Source organism: Lampetra planeri, chromosome 59 (genome assembly GCF_965212315.1).
Source record: "Lampetra planeri chromosome 59, kcLamPlan1.2.h2, whole genome shotgun sequence".
NCBI classification, from domain to species: domain Eukaryota; kingdom Metazoa; phylum Chordata; class Hyperoartia; order Petromyzontiformes; family Petromyzontidae; genus Lampetra; species Lampetra planeri.
Window position 1 is genome coordinate 5,191,795 of NC_136165.1, and position 17,099 is coordinate 5,208,893.

The 17,099-nt window shown below is 52.0% G+C and overlaps 1 protein-coding gene and 1 non-coding gene across 2 annotated transcripts; one reads left to right on the plus strand and one right to left on the minus strand.

Annotated features, from left to right (window-relative positions):
• The first annotated feature begins 291 nt into the window (after positions 1-291).
• Positions 292-12,167, plus strand: COXFA4L3 (cytochrome c oxidase associated subunit FA4L3). The gene is made up of 5 exons (XM_078618697.1): positions 292-374; positions 3,566-3,656; positions 4,516-4,604; positions 8,797-8,857; positions 10,965-12,167. Exons 2-5 carry the CDS (start codon positions 3,618-3,620, stop codon positions 11,031-11,033), a joined length of 258 nt encoding a protein of 85 aa, XP_078474823.1. The 5' UTR covers positions 292-374; positions 3,566-3,617; the 3' UTR covers positions 11,034-12,167.
• Positions 12,168-16,823: 4,656 nt separating this feature from the next.
• Positions 16,824-16,896, minus strand: TRNAG-CCC (transfer RNA glycine (anticodon CCC)). The gene has a single exon. It is a non-coding gene; the product is annotated as a tRNA-Gly (tRNA).
• Positions 16,897-17,099: the final 203 nt, after the last annotated feature.

Here is a 17,099-nt window from a genome sequence, read left to right on the forward strand (position 1 = left end):
AGCACCAAGTCTCTCCTCCATCTCAGCCTCTCTCCTTAATTGCCCTCCTCCTTCCCCCTCCCTCCCTCCCTCCTCCCTCCCTCTCGCCCCTCTCTCACTTCTCTATAAACTGACCCAAGCGCCCCATTCCGCCTTCCCCCCTCCCCTTCCCTCTGACGCCCTCTTCCTCCTCTCCCTCGGGCAATACCTCCCCCCCAGCCCCACCCCTCCTCCCCCAGCCCCTTCCTCCCCCCACCTCTCTATACCATGACTCAATCTCCCCCCCCGTTCCCCCCCTCCCTCCAGCCCCACCCCACCTCCCCCAGCCCCCGCCCCTCGCTATATGAAGACCCCCCGCGCTGCCCACGCGGACTCCAAACGCGAGGCGAGACCAGGTGAGCGCGTGAGGTGTGTGAGGGGTGAGAGGGTGAGAGTGAGAGGGTGAGGTAAGAGGGTGAGCGCGTGAGGTGAGTGAGAGGGTGAGAGGGTGAGAGTGAGAGGGTGAGGTAAGAGGGTGAGCGCGTGAGGTGAGTGAGAGGGTGAGAGGGTGAGAGTGAGAGGGTGAGGTGAGTGGGGGTGAGAGGGTGAGAGTGAGAGGGTGAGGTGAGAGGGTGAGCGCGTGAGGTGAGTGAGAGGGTGAGAGGGTGAGGTGAGTGGGGGTGAGAGGGTGAGAGTGAGAGGGTGAGGTAAGAGGGTGAGCGCGTGAGGTGAGTGAGAGGGTGAGAGGGTGAGAGTGAGAGGGTGAGGTGAGTGGGGGTGAGAGGGTGAGAGTGAGAGGGTGAGGTGAGAGGGTCAGCGCGTGAGGTGAGTGAGAGGGTGAGAGGGTGAGGTGAGTGGGGGTGAGAGGGTGAGAGTGAGAGGGTGAGGTGAGTGGGGGTGAGAGGGTGAGCGCGTGAGGTGAGTGAGGGGTGAGACTGAGAGGGTGAGCGCGTGAGGTGAGTGGGGGTGAGAGGGTGAGAGTGAGAGGGTGAGGTGAGAGGGTGAGCGTGTGAGGTGAGTAAGAGCATGAGGTGGGCGAGGGTGAGGTAAATGAGAGTGAGTGGGTGAGGTGGGTGAGGTGAGTGAGAGGGTGAGGTGAGTGAGGGTGAGATGAGTGAGGGTGAGGTGAGTGAGAGGGTGAGGTGCGTGAGGGTGAGGTGATGAGTTAGGGTGAGAGGGTGAGCGCGTGAGGTGAGCAGGTGAGTGAGTGAGGCAAGTGCTATCTACTTTGCGATAATCGATCATTTGCAACATCATCATCATTAACTTTATAATCATATACTTTCGTTTAAAAAACGCGCTGCTCACGGGGCGAAAGGGGGACAGTAACGGTGTACAGTCGACCATACTTCACCGCGCCGGTCACTGCCTCGTTGTCGAATCGCACGAAGGGTTGAGTCCAGGACCGCCTACGACGATGACCACCGGACCACCGCTGATGATAGCGACCATTGAGAGAGACACGTGGCTCTGTATCAAGGTCGTATTTATAATATACATTGGGGGGGACACATCCCCCCAATGTTGACTCCATGGCTACGGCCTTGGTCTGTATTATTTCGACTAATTAGCGACATAAATGTCCTCTTTCGTTGAGCAATCATTTGTGGTGGTGATGGCGAGGTCGCTTCTGAAAAATAAGCTCATAGTCTCATAGTTCAGTGGGGTCCTTACCTGATAAGACGAAACAAATTGTTTAGCTTAATTCGGGTTTATGGTTTTACGTGATTTGTTTACCGTGCCTACACTTTGCAATCCGATCGTGTTTTTGTATCGTTTCTTGTTGTAACGTTCTGTGGAAAAGAGCTTTATAGCTCATCGGATTTCGCCTCCAGTATAAATAAATATTCTGATTGTGACTTCCAGTGGGCCGGGTTCATTGCGTAATGTAGCGCGCTAACCGCTGCGCCACCCCTCCTCCCTCTGCTCCTTGCACCCACGTCGATTGAGCCTCCAAGAGAGGGCGACTCGGCTCATCATCCTCCATGTGTATAGGTCGATAAAATAAGTACCGCTTTGTGGGGGAGATCAACGGTGGTTGTCCTAGGGAAAGGCTCGACCCGCCGTCTGTTATAGCAACGTGGAATTTCCACCACCGGTTCTGCAGGGGCTGTAAACGGGAAACACCTTCGATGCTGCACTTCTATTAAGCAGGGTTGGTGTGAGGGGTAGGGGGTAGGGTGAGGGGTAGAGGGGTAGTGTGAGGGGTAGGGGTAGGGTGAGGGGTAGGGTGAGGGGTAGAGAGGTAGTGTGAGGGGTGGGGTAAGCGGTGAGGGGTAGTGTGAGGGGTAGTGTGAGGGGCAGGGGTAGTGTGAGGGGTAGTGTGAGGGGTAGTGTGAGGGGTAGGGGGTAGTGTAAAGGGTAGTGTGAGGGGTGGTGTGAGGGGTGGGGGTAGTGTGAATGGTAGTGTGAGGGGTAGTGTGAGGGATAGTGTGAGGGGTGGGGTAAGGGGTGAGGGGTAGTGTGAGGGGCAGGGGTAGTGTGAGGGGTAGGGTGAGGGGTAGAGGGGTAGGGTGAGGGGTAAGGGGTAGTGTGAGGGGTGGGGTAAGGGGCAGGGTTGGTGTGAGGGGCAGTGTAAGGGGTAGAGGTAGTGTGAGGGGTTGTGTGAGGGGTGAGGGGTAGGGGTAGTGTGAGGGGCAGTGTAAGGGGCAGGGGTAGTGTGAGGGGTAGGGGTAGGGTGAGGGGTAGAGAGGTAGTGTGAGGGGTGGGGTAAGGGGTGAGGGGTATTGTGAGGGGTAGTGTGAGAGGTGGGGTAAGGGGGTAGGGGCAGTGTGAGGGGTAGGGGCAGTGTGAGGGGCAGGGGTCGTGTCGCGGTTCTCGGCGCAGCGCAAGGAACCCGGCTTCCCGAGTTCGATTCCCGCTCACGACCAACACCAGTGACGATTATCTGGACCGGTCCCCTAGGTCGACTCAGCCTCAAATGAGCACCTAGTGTGATGTGTAGTAAGCATCGCCACTGGAGAGACAAAGGCGGCCGGGCGTGGTGCTGGCCACTCACCGCCTCCGTGTGCCGTTCCGGTCTTCATAGGTGCAACTCGCTAACAGCACTTGCCCCAAGTCTGTTAAGGCTACACGGGGATCTTTGTCTTTGGTAAACAGAGCTGCAGTCTCCAACCTCTTATCATCCACCTCCATCTCTCTACAGTCCTCGCCAACGCAATTCACGTTGCCAGGGAAAAAGGGCCTTTGGCCGAAACGTCATCTGGGGCCTCGTGTAGCCTGCCGGAGTATGTAACATGACGCGGCCATTAGCGTGGTTGTAACAGAATATGGGTTACAGACTAAACACACAAACACATTGCCACAGCTACGCCTCGTCCACATAACAGAGGGAGACCTTGCCCACAAACATCTGGGCACTTCACCAGCGTTGGTGCGAGCAAAGCCTGATGACTCTGCTACTGCTGCTGATGAGACACTGAATATCGAAACCGGACCAGAGGTTTGCTTGCATTGAATCAATGCTGCTGATTTCTTCATTGCGTACGCTTTGCGACCTTGGTTCAAAGGTCAACTCGCACTTTCCAACTCCTGCCTCTGTGTTGATGTCACGACTGGTAATTGTATATATATGTTATTCAGGAAATCAATCTCCAACTCTCCACAGATTTAACACAACAACGTAGTTCCTTGGTGCGACGCGCAGGAGTGATACAACGATGGCCTCCGCGGTGCAATACCTGCGCAAGCACAAGGGGGTGAGTGGAACGTCCCAGCACGGCTCCCAGAACGATGATTGAGGGCCGACGTTGACTAATCGATGATGCAAGCTAACGACTAATTAAAAGCCATCGATTATGACTCTTAATTGACGTTATTTATTTTGGGGGTTGCGGGGGTGAGTTGCATTTGGGCCACGTAAATAACTTTTGGTTGCTTTTGTGTCGTACGAGCCTCCACCACCCGACGTAGCCGCACGAAATTAAATTATCTGACTATGATTGACATGGCTCAGCTCACCCTGTGGCGAGTTAGAGAATCTCACAAGCCAGATATAGTAACACTCACCCATCCACTCATCCACCCACTTACTCACTCGACCACTCACTCGCTCACCCACTCACTCACCAACCCACCCATTTGCCCACTCACTCACCCACCTACTTGCTTGCCCACTCACTCGCTGACCCACTCACTCACCACCCGCTTACTTACTCACCCACTCACTCACCCGCTCACTAACTTACCCACCCACTTACTCATCCAGTTATTAACCCATCCACTTACTCGCCCACCCACTTACCAACTTGCCCAAAAAACCCACTTACATATTCACTTTAAGATGGTTTTTGGTTCATGTTTTTGTTTTTTGTTGTTGCGGTTGCACCCGATTCAAGAGCCGAATGGCTCACAGGGCTATACCAAATAAATGAAACTTGAAACTCACTACCTCCCTTACGCGCTCACCCACTCACCGATCAACTCACCTAATAACCCACTCCCCACCTCTCTTACTCGCTCGCCTACTGAACCCACCCACTGAATCAATCACACTGGAGAAACACCCCAGTGACTGAGTGTCAGGTGTAGAATGACCGTGTCGCGTGTGTGTTACAGCTGATCCCTCTGTTCGGATTCCTGAGTCTCGCCGTGGGCATGAGCACCTCCATGAGCATCTATGCACTGCTCACCAAGACTGACGTCGTGTAAGTAACTGTCATGGCCTCCGCGGTGGGGGTTGGTGAGGGGGAGCGGTGGCACAGTGGTTAGCACACTCTGTACTCCGAGTGTGTGCATGAGGGGGGTTTCTCTCTCCCTGTTTTGTCGTGTGTGAGAGTAAGTGAGTGTGTGATAGTAATTGACTGTCATAGTGTGAGTGTGTGTGAGAGAGCGAGTGTGTGAGTGAGTGAACGTCTGAGAGTGAGTGAGTGTGTGAGAGAGTGAGTGTGAGTTAGTGTGTTTGTTATCCGGCAAAAACAACCCCCTCCCTCCTCATGGTGCTTGACGGCAACGCTGTAGTGGGCAGTGCCGTGGCGGGAGGGCCAATTTAAATTGGCCTTTCCCCTTGTGGCGTTGGTAACCACGACAGCGGCCAAATGGGGGCTCTGGATGGGTGCGATGTGCTGGTAATCCCTCCACCTTCAATTAATTACCACTAAACCATGACTGAAATATTTTATTAATAAGCGTGTACCAGAGGCCCCGGGGGGACAGGCGTCTATGACGTCCCCTGGCCAAACCCTATTTGGCGGAGCCAGGAAACTGAATCCTTACCGTCGGAGCTCCTCCAGAAACAACAAAAAAAAACACTACGTGTGGCCATGTAGAATGTTCGAATGCTCACTGTGGAGGAGAGGCTGCCACTCCTCTGTCGGGAGCTGGACCGGTACCGCCTGGATCTCTGTGATATTCAGGAGGTCTGGTGGACCGGCTCTGGCTCCTGCCACCATGTGGGGTGGACAGTCCTCTTCTCGGGGCAGGAGACTGCCAAACAACAGGGAGTGGCCCTTATTCTGAACAAAAGAATTAAGGGGGCGTGGGAGCGTGGCAGTGAGGTGTGGGAAGCTGTAAACCACAGGCTACTTTGGGCTCACCTTCCCATCAACCAGAGGCGAGAAGTGGTGGTCGTGGTTACTCATGCCCCCACCGAAGACGAACATACGTGGAGGGATGCAGGCAAATCCGATGAGTCAGATGCCTTTAATAACCTCCTGTCACAGGTGCTAGCTAAAGTGGCCCCTCATGATAGAGTCATGTTGTTGGGTGACTTCAATGCCCGAGTTGGTCATGATGCTGGCACCTGGTCTGGAGTGATTGGAAGGCATGGGCCAGATCAGCTCAATAACAATGACAGGAGGTTGCTAGATTTTTGTGCAGCCCATGGGCTTGTAATTACCAACACGCTGTTCCGGCATTGGCGCATCCACACAACATCATGGATGCATGCCGGGTCCAAGCAAGAACATCTGCTGGACTACATAGTGACAGAACAGCAAATGCGGGCCCATGTCCTTGACACCAGGACCTACCGTGGAGCTGATCTGCCCACTTACCGTCGACTTGTCATGTATAAGATGCGCATACCATTCTTCCACTCTGGTAGTGGGTGTACACCCAGGACCCCATTCAAACCCTTAGTGGCATGGTCTCAGCTCGCTGATGAAAGTTGCAAGCGAGAATGTCATCATCGCTTGCGGCTGGGGTTGGCATCGTCCCCCACTTCTCCTGATGTCGAGGGAAATAGGGGAGGTTTAGGACTGTGGCTCATGCAGCTGCAATGGCTGCTTTGAGTACACGGTCCAGACCTCCCAAGAGACCCTGGCTGACAAAGGAGGTCTTCAGGCTGGCTGAGAAAAAGCGACAGGCCCACTCTCATCGGCTACAGCATCCCACGTCGGAGAATTAGGAGGCTTACTGCAGCCTTCGCTAGGAGGTTCGGAGAGCCGTGAGGCACTGCAAGGATGGGTGGTGGTTGTGGGTTGCTGAGGAGATGGAGTCTGCCTCAATGGTCCGCGATCACAAATCACTCTTTAATTCCATAAAAAAAAAGTAACCTGCAGCGCCACACCTATTACCATCATTAGGGGAAAGAACGGTGATCCAATCTTCAACACCCAGGAACAAGTTTTAGGATTTGCTGAGCATTTATGTGAGGTCCTGGAGTAGAGGAAATCCCTCAGCCTGGAAAATAACGTGGGACAAAGTGGGGATGACCCTGCTTAGGCTGCGGTGCCTCAAATATTGGAAGAAGTCACCCCCTGTGAGTGGCTGGCTGAGGTGCCATCTGTTGAGGAAGTATTGAAGGCGATCCAGAGTCTGAGACCAGGAAAGGCACCGGGCAGAGATGATCTCCCAAACGAAATGCTGAGGGAGGGTGGCGTTTGTGCCCAGACTGCCCTACATGACATCATAACAACAGTCTGGACCACTGGACGGGTTCTGCAGGATTGGAAGGATGCCCTGGTGGTTTCCCTCTTTAAGAAGGGGGACTGCATAGACTGTAACAACTACAGGGGCATGTCACTCCTCAGTGTGCCGGGAAAGGTCCTGGCAAGGATTATTCAACATCGCCTTGCTAGGCACGCTGAGGAGAGGCTTGACGAGCCCGAATGCAGTTTCAGGACAGGGCGGTCCTGCTCAGATGCCATATTTTCTGTCTGTCTTCTATAGCAGAGGTGTAGGCAATTCTAACAAGACCTACATCGTTGCTTTATTGGTCTTGTCAAGGCCTATGAAACCATCAGTTGGCCTGGGCTCTGACCTACTGCTCACGATCATTAAGGACCTTCATGATGGTGAGCGGGCCCAGGTAAAAGTACGTGGCCGAGAGTCGGAGCCATTCCCTGTACACCTTGGGGTGCGACAGGGATGTCCTCTGGTTCCCACATTATTTTACATCTATTTCGACCACGTAGTTCGTGAAGCCTATAATAGCTGTACCAGAGGAATTTCCATTTGGTACAGATACAATGGGAGGCTGATCGATGCCCGGGTGCGGTCAAGGGATGGCTTCTTATTGCTCAACCATGCTATGTATGCCGATGATCTGGTAATTGCTGCTCACTCAGAGGAGGAGTTGGAGGTGCTACTGCTGAACCTGGAGCTTGCCACCAAGAGGTGGAGCCTTACCATCAGCCCCACCAAAACTAAGCACCTGCCTGGGTATTTTGTACCATCGGACACTCCAACCCCACAACTCCCAATTGGTGATAGGGCAGTTGTGGAGAGAGTGGAGAGTGTCCCATACATGGGAAGTGTGCTCAGGACTGGCTCCAGTTTAACAGCAGAGGTCTCACTCCGAATCAATCGAGCGGCATTATCTTTTCATCGGTTGCGTAACGCTGTGTGGAAGCTATCTGGTCTGTTGCTCGGCATGAAGCTTCAGGTCTTCTCGGCCACAGTCATTCCCTCCTTTTTCTATGCTTGCGAAACGTGGACCCCCTTAATGGATCATCTTCGCCGTTTAGAACATTTAGACTTGCCTGCCTACAATCCATCCTGGGTTTAACCAGGCTGGATTGTGTGAGGAGCTCCAAAATTCTTGAAAGATATGAACAAAGCCCCATCGGTGAGCTCCTCCAGCAGGCAAGGCTGCATTGGTTGGGTCATGTAGCCTGCATGGCCAGCCACCGCATGCCTAAACAGCTTTTGTTTGGCCGGATCGAGGGGGGTAAACGGGCGTGGCATGGGCTAGAGAAGAGATGGAGTGATGTGGTACAGGAGGACGTGGAGCTGAGTGGACTTGCCGATGACTGGTACCAGCGGTGTCAAGATCGGCCTCTGTGGAGGAGGCTCGTGAATGATGCTACTGGGCAGTTGGGGGCAGTCGCCTTCCAACAACAACGGAGGGGGGAGGAGCGACACTCACAACAACGAGCGGAGCGCCGGGTGGCTAAAGCATAGCAAGTTGGCACAGTAGGGGGCACAGGTGGTGCATCGGTCATTCATATGACTCTCAGTCAGTCGACCCATGGCACTTAGGTCTGCCCCGTGACCTCCTGCCAGCGAGCTTTCGACACTTCACGTGACCTTAACGTGCACATAGCCTGGCACAAGCGTCGTGGTGATGTCACCGCCACTTCGTAGCGAATGGCGGTTGCTGTTATTGAGAGTGAGTGGGGAGCAGTAGTGGAGTGGTTAGCGCGCTGCGCGAGAAATCCGGTGACCCGAATTCGATTCCCACTCACGGCTAACATCAGTAGTGATTGTCTGAACCGGTCCTGGGTCTCCCCTAGGTCGACTGAGCCTCAAATTAGTACCTGGTGTGGTGTGTTAAGACAAAAGCGGCTGGGCGTGGTGTGCTAATAGCACTTGCCCAAACAGCCTGTTAGATGCTATCCTGGGATTCTTTGTCTTTGTAGCATTTATGCGTGTGTTGTGTGTCGTGTGTCTCATCAGGGTGAATAAATCTGGGAACCCGTGCCCATGGGAGAAAATTGATCCAACCAAACCACAGAAGGTAATACTCATGCACTCACACGGACAAAGACACACACTTACACAGACACACTCACATAGACATACACTCACACAAACACGCACTCACATAGCCTCACACAATCACATAATTACTTACACAGACAGACAAAGATCCCCCGTATAGCCTGAACAGCCTGTTGGGGCAAGTGCTGTTAGAGAGGAGCACCTATGACCAGGGCCGGATGAAGGCGTGGGGGCTTTAAGGGCTGCAGGCCAGGGGCCTCTGCCAGCTGGAGGGCCTCCAGACATTAAGTGAAAAGTTGTTTCGCTTGTGAAAGCTGAATTTTATTTTCTGTTAGCATTGTAAAAATAAATTGTATTTTTCTTTAACTTTGTTTTCTTTTTGAAAATATTACTGGGGGCCTCACAGGACCTGTAGCCCAGGGGCTTTCAAAATCTTAATCCGGCCCTGCCTATGAAGGCCGGCACGGCACACCAGGGGGTGCAGTGGCTGGAACCATGCCCGGCCGCCATTGTCCCCCGAGCAGCGACCCAGGGGAGGCCCAGGATTTGTTCAGATAAGTGTCACTGGCGTTGACCGTGCGGGGAAATCGAACTCGGGTCGCCGTGTACGTGTGCAGCGCCCTAACCGCTGCACTACCGCTCCTCACTCACTCACATAGACTCACAATCACACAATCACACGCTCACACGCTCACACAGACACACACTCACACGGACATATACTCAAACACTCACATAGACAGACAATCACACATCAACAACAGCTGTCATTCGCCAATAAGTAGAGGTGACGTCACCACAGTGCTTGTGCCAGGCCAGGTGCACTCTGAGGCCACGTGAAGTGTGGAAGGCTCGCTGGAAGGAGGTCACGGGACAGACCCAGGTGCCATGGGTTGACTGACTGAGATGACTGGCAGATGCACCACCTGTGCTCCCCACTGTGCCAACTTGCTGCACTCTAGTCGCCCGGCACTCTGCTCGTTGTTGTGAGCGTCGCTCCTCTGCTCTCCGTTGTTTTTGGAGGGCGACTGCCTCCAACTGCCTAGTAGCGTCCTTCACGAACCTGCTCCATAGAGGCCACTGGTACCAGTCGTCGGAAAGTCCACTCAGCTCCACATCCTCCTATACCGCATCAGTCACTCTCTTCTCCAGCCCATGTCGTGCCCATTAACCCATCTTTATGCAGCTAATAAGTATAACCCGTAAAAACAAAGTTTTTCACTATAAATCCTTTACATGCGTGGCAGCGAACTTAATATAAAGGATTTAAAAATATATTCGCCTGTGGAGGACGCGGGGATCGATCCCGCGACCTTTGGTATGGGAAGCGAAGGCGCTACCAACTGCGCTACTCCGCCACGGCCTGTGGAGGGGTTACGCTCTGGGCTCTTATACTGTGACGTTCAGCCAAAGCGATGAATGAGTTATATTTGAATATATGTAAAATATTTTTTTTTGCCTCAAAAGTGTAAAATTTTGGGAATTTTTTTTCACGAACATGAATTGTCTGTCACAACGAGTCTGTGTGGAAAATGTCAGCTCGATTGGATCACGCGAAGTGGGTTAAAAAACGAGCGAAAGATTTGCACGGTCCTAAGCAAGCAAGCAAGCACGCAAGCACGCAAGCAAGCAAGCGAACTTAATATAAAGGATTTAAAAATAAGCTGCTTGGGCATGCGGTGGCTGGGCGCGTGGGCTATATACCTCAGCCAATGCAAGCCTTGGCTGCTGGAGGAGCTCACTGATGGGAATGTGCCCAGATCTTTGAAGGATCTGTGAGCTCCTCACACAATCCAGCCTGGTCCGTAACGCAGCACGCTAACAACTGAACCACCACACATGCATGCAAAGTCCCCCCGTATAGCCTTGAACAGACTGTTGGGGAAGTGCCGGCAGCGTGTCGCACCGATGATAATCGCCACCGCTGCTGGTGGCCGTGATTGGGAATTGAACTCTGGTCTATGCCGGGTTCATAGTGCGATGCGCAAACCACAGCACCACCGCTCCCCTCACTCGCATCTGTGCAGGACCAACCACACACACTCACTGGGGTGACTCTAACTAATCGTTATCTCTCTCTCGCCCCCTTTCCTTGTCTCTCCCCCTCACTCTCTCCTCGATAGTTGATCACCATCAACCAGAAGTGGGAGAGATGCGAGGGACTGGACCTGGCAAAGCAAGCGACCAAATAAACTCACTCATGGACATCCCCCACACTTAGTCACCCACTCACACGCACATAGACACCCACTCATACACACATACACATAGACACCCACTCACACACACATACACATAGACACCAACTCACATACACACACACATTGACACCCACTCATGTAGACACCCACTCACATAGACATAGACACCCACTCACGTACACATAGACACCCACTCACACACACATACACATAGACACCCACTCACGTACACATAGACACCCACTCACGTACACATATACACCCACTCACATAGACACTCACTCACATAGACACACACACACATCCACATAGACACCCACTCATATAGATACCCACTCACGTAGACACCCACTCACAGAGACACACACACCAACTCACACACATGCACACACAAATAGACACACACACATACACCTACTTTCACACACACACACCCACTCACTCATCAAGTGACGAGTCAGGTGGTTGGATCGTTGAGCTGTAAACGGGGATTGAACTCTGACCGGAGCAGTGATTTGAGTAAAAATGGCGTTTATAGTCAATAGACAAACAAGACAAAGGTCCCCCATGTCGTATTTAACAAGCTGCTGGGGCAAGTGCTGTTAGCGAGTAGCTGCTATGAAGGCCGGCACGGCACACGAGGGGGGTGGGTGGCCAACATCACGCCCGGCCGCCTTTGTCTCCCAAGTGGAAATGTTTACACACCACACCAGGCACTTGTTTTAGGCTGACCTAGAGGAGGCCCAGGACCGGTTCAGATAACCACTACGGGTGTTGGCCGTGAGTGGGAATCGAACTCGGGTCGCCGGATTCGTAGCGCAGCGCGCTAACTGCTGCACACACACACAGTGCTGCACACACAGTGCTGCACACACACACAATGCGTTGTTATGTTCCCCGCACAACAGAGAGCCTCTAGCCTTACACGTGATTACTCGCTCGAGTCCGTCCAAATGATGGCAGCAACTCCATGCTGAACTTGAGTCCGCGAACTGCGACACAGTGTACCACAAGGGTGGTCCAGATGTCTCGTGACCCCTCCCTCCCTCCCCTCAATTAACTCCTAATATTGTGTTGCATATTCATTTGTGTTTTAAATAAAACCTTACATATTAAATAAAATTATTACGTTGTAGAGAATTATTCAATCGTGGGGGTTGGTGAGGGTGGGGGAGGCACGAGACATCCGGACCACCCTGTACTCTGTGAACTGACCAGATGGGAAGACTCTCGTGTACCAGGCACTCATTTGAGGCTGAGTCGACCTCGGGGAGGCCCATTGACCAGTTAAAATAGTCGTCACTGGTGCTGGCCGTGAGCGGGAATCAAACCTGGGTCGCCAGGTTCATAGCGCAGCGCGCTAACCGCTACACTACAGCTCCCTCCACCACACAGTTCACACACACACAGACACACACACTTATACAGTAGGAACCTCTGGTTACACCAGCCCACAGGGGATTATTCTGTCCGTCCGTCGTGCGGGGAGGGGCTGGGTGGGGAAGGTGGGGAGGGGCTGGGTGGGGAGGGTGGGGAGGGGCTGGGTGGGGCGGGTGGGGAGGGGCTGGGTGGGGAGGGAGGGGAGGGTGGGGAGGGGCTGGGTGGGCAGGGTGGAGAGGGGCTGGGTGGGGAGGGGCTGGGTGGGGAGGGAGGGGCTGGGTGGGGAGGGAGGGGCTGGGTGTGGAGGGTGGGGAGGGGCTGGGTGGGTAGAGGGGAGGGGCTGGGTGGGGAGGGTGGGGAGGGTGGGGAGGGGCTGGGTGGGGAGGGAGGGGCTGGGTGGGGAGGGGCTGGGTGGGGAGGGTGGGGAGGGGCTGGGTGGGGAGGGTGGGGAGGGGCTGGGTGGGGAGGGTGGGGAGGGTGGGGAGGGGAGGGGAGGGTGGGGAGGGGCTGGGTGGGGAGAGGATATTAAGATAATTATGCATGAACTTAGGAAGGAACCACTCAGACTCTTCTGTGTTAAGCAACTTTAATATCTAAAAACACTCTAATATGCGAACACACTTATGATCGGAATTGCCACGACAGGACTCCTGCAGATATCATACTCATCGATCCGTACAATTAAAACCTCAATCCTTACGTTGTTAAACTGAGCAGTCGAACAACAGGCGAACTGCTCATAGTAACGCGACAATCTACGACGGTAGCAAGGTCCTTAGAAATGACAGCAGACATGCGCAACCGTGCCAAAGAAACATGCTCAATGGCAAAAGGGGGCATCAATGAATTCATTCGTACGATTATGTGATGCAAAGAAAACAAACGACTAAAATACTTCTCAACGACCGTATCCATGCAACTTAAGGGACAACACAATGCTTCTCCACGACCAGTCAGTAATGAACACACCGCTCTCGAATGGCAACCCTTTGCGGAACAAACACCACGCGGGACGACCTCATTGGTGCCGATATGCGCGTTGGAGGGGTGAGGGGAGGAGAAGAGGTGGTGAGAGGTGGGGTAGGAAGGGGGAGGAAGGGTGGTGAGGGGAGGAGGGAGGGGGAGGAGGGGTGGTGAGGGGGAGAGGTCGGGAGGTGGTGGGGGAGGAGGGACTGGCAACTATCATTGTTGTCAAAGGTGTAACTTTAAATCGAGAATGGCTCCACTTCTTCTTTGAAAGGTGCCGACCAGTGGTTTCAAAGGTTACACGCGTCACGTGCACAGCACCGATGTTGACATTTTTACTCTGAGCGCAAATACACCTGCTTTACCGGTTTCCATGCCGTAAACCGGTTACCGTAAACAAAACCGGTTTTTAATGGCCATATAATAATAGGTGTTTTACCCTTTCTGGCAGTAAAACAGGAGGTGTGCTCGGATGTTCAAACAACCACGTAGGTACCTTTTTGCAAGGTGTCAGTGACGTCTGCATGAACCACACGCACACACGTGCTTGTGGTGGACGTGCAATCCACACGTGCTCTGCCGACATTGTCACGCATTGGCTTTGGCACTGGTTGGCCGTCACCGCCAGTCTTCTTCACCGCCTTGCCACGCCACAGGTATTAGACCGGAGAACAACGCCAGACGGCGAATAGCACACCGAGAGTGCAAGTATCGGAAGACTTATAGCTCGAGTCGAGCAGTTTCACTAATGGGATACCTCTTTTGCCAGGTTCAAAAATGATGAACGATAAGAATCGGGTGTTTACCCTTTCTGGCCATAAATCTGAGCACACCTCCTGCGTTCACTGTCGTGAAGGGGTAAACGAAGCTATTATTGGGTTTTTTCCCATTATATTTGATACTGGCAACAACAATAATGTTCCGTAGATTCTATCAGACGTTTTGTTGTCGACTCGACATGTTTCCGTCGGAGGAATGAACCCGTTGCAGAGCAGGCGGCGGGGAGAGGACGGGCGACACGCACAGCACGTCCCTGCCCGTGGGTGGGTCACGTGGGTGTCCAGGAGGAGGCGCGCCCCCTGACGCTGGCAGGAGATGGCGCGAGAGAAAAGTGTGCGGACTCGGCTCCAGCTGATGGAACGATCGGAATGGGATGTACCCTTGCCTGGCAATGAAGCAGGAGGTGGTGAAGATATTTCTTTTGGAAGGCATGACGTCTGCATTAACCACACGTACTTGTGATAAAACGTGCACACAAACATATCTCTGATAATAATAATGTCCGCATTGTCTTTAGATCTGATTGGCCTGCACCAGAGACAGCCTCCTTCACGGCCTCGTCTCACCACCGGCGTTAGACCAGAGGGCGACGCCAGATTGGTCAACACACGTAGTAAAGTCACATGGTGACTGATTGAGATACATAGAGATACATAGAGATACATAGAGATACACCTCGAGATACATAGAGATACATAGAGATACACCTAGAGATACATAGAGATACATAGAGATACATCTAGATACACCTAGAGATACATAGAGATACATAGAGATACACCTCGAGATACATAGAGATACACCTAGAGATACATAGAGATACATAGAGATGCATAGAGATACATAGAGATACATAGAGATACATAGAGATGCATACAGATACATAGAGACTCATCAATACATAGAGACTCAGAGATACATAGCGACCTCGAGATACATAGAGACGCATCGAGAAACAGACTCATTGAGATACACAGAGACTCTTAGATGATACATAGAGACTCATAGAGATATGTAGAGATTGTGTGAACGTGGGCTAGGTTTTTGCCTAATCCTTGTCAGCTGGCTCAGCAAAACTTAATAAACTAAACTAACATAGAGACTCATAGAGATACATAGGGACTCATAGAAATACATCGTGACTCATAGAGAAACATAGAGACTCATAGAGATGCATAAAGACTCATAGAGATGCTGTCAGCGAGACCTCGCTCCGCCCCGGCCCCCTCCTCTCTGGAACCTACTAACGGGTTCCCAAGGCTTCCTGATGGCCCCCCTTTGTGGCCTTTCCCCTCTCGTGTCTATCGTGGCCTGCTGACGTGGGTACTCCTATACACCGCAGTTACCCTTTTCCGCCAGCAGCCAGCGCTATGCCACTACACACACATGCTCTGATAATAAATGTATGCATGGTCTTTGAAACTCATTGGCCAAATCTTATTTATGGCCTCGTCTATCCAAAGGTTTTAACCCAGAGAACAACACCTAAAGGCATGTTTTGTCACAAATACGTGTGATAAATGCAGATTTGATGCCTTGCAAAAAGGTATCTAATTGCCAGAAAGGGTAAAACCTATTCGCATTGTTCCCTACGTCTCATCATTATGAACTGTTTCCTCACATCTTCCCTCACGTCTCCGCGTCTCCCCTCGACTCTCACCATGTCCCCTCGACTCTCTGTTTCTCACGCCACATCCCCACGTGTCATTCTATTTCCAGTCGTCTCTGTTGCCTCTGCGCGTGTGGGATCACCGTTGCTTCTTCCTTGGCCGGCCCAGCATCCCCAGGGAGATTAGCGGAATCGATTCCGCTCAAACTCGTGTGAGTTTCGACTGCGAGTGTGCGGATTTGCTTCTGCCAATCTCCTTGGGGCAGTTCTTCAGGGGTGAGCCACCAGCCACTCTCTACCAGGGAACCCAGTACTCTCCACCAGGGAATCGTCACTCTCTACCAGGGACCGCTGCACCCTCGAGCAGGGAACCCAGTACTCTCCACCAGAAAATCATCACTCTCCACCAGGGGCAGCTGCACTCTCTACCAGGAAGTCCAGCACTTTCTTCCAAGGGACCCAGCACTCTCCAACAGGGAACTGTCACTCTCTTTTTGGAGCCCGAGCACTCTCTACCAGGGGGACCCAGGACTCTCCACTGTTATATTTTTAGCCCTTTAAAAAATTGATTCACCAGGAAAATGCCCTAACAAAATAGGGAAATCTGAAAGACATTGCTTGGAAATTTTCATTAAAAAATCCAAAGAGGAGGGAAATATATTAAACGTGTTGCCTTGATAATGTTGTTTATTTCAGATGTAACCATGATAAGTTCGTGATAAGTATGCATATGTTGTAAGGAAAATAGCAGTCCAGAGATTTAATCAGGATAATTGTTGGTTAACTATAGAAAAGGCATTGATTTTGTTTAATAATGACTGGTGGCCAATAGACCATTACTAATTTTTAAAAGGGGGACTGTTATATATATGCCTCTTCCAAAAATTATATTGCCTATTTTTAATATAATAGTTCTCTTTTCACACATATCTGGATTTAGCTTGTTCTAAAATAAGTATAACCCGTAAAAACAAAGTTTTTCACTATAAATCCTTTATATGCGTGGCAGCGAACTTAATATAAAGGATTTAAAATATATTCGCCTCTGGAGGACGCGGGGATCGATCCCGCGACCTTTGGCATGGGAAGCGAAGGCGCTACCAACTGCGCTACTCCGCCACGGCCTGTGGAGGGGTTACGCTCTGGGCTCTTATACTGTGACGTTCAGCCAAAGTGATGAATGAGTTATATTTGAATATATGTAAAATATTTTTTTTTTGCCTAAAAAATGTAAAATTTTGGGAATTTTTTTTCACGAACATTAATTGTCTGTCACAACGAGTCTGTGTGGAAAATGTCAGCTCGATTGGATCACGGGAGGT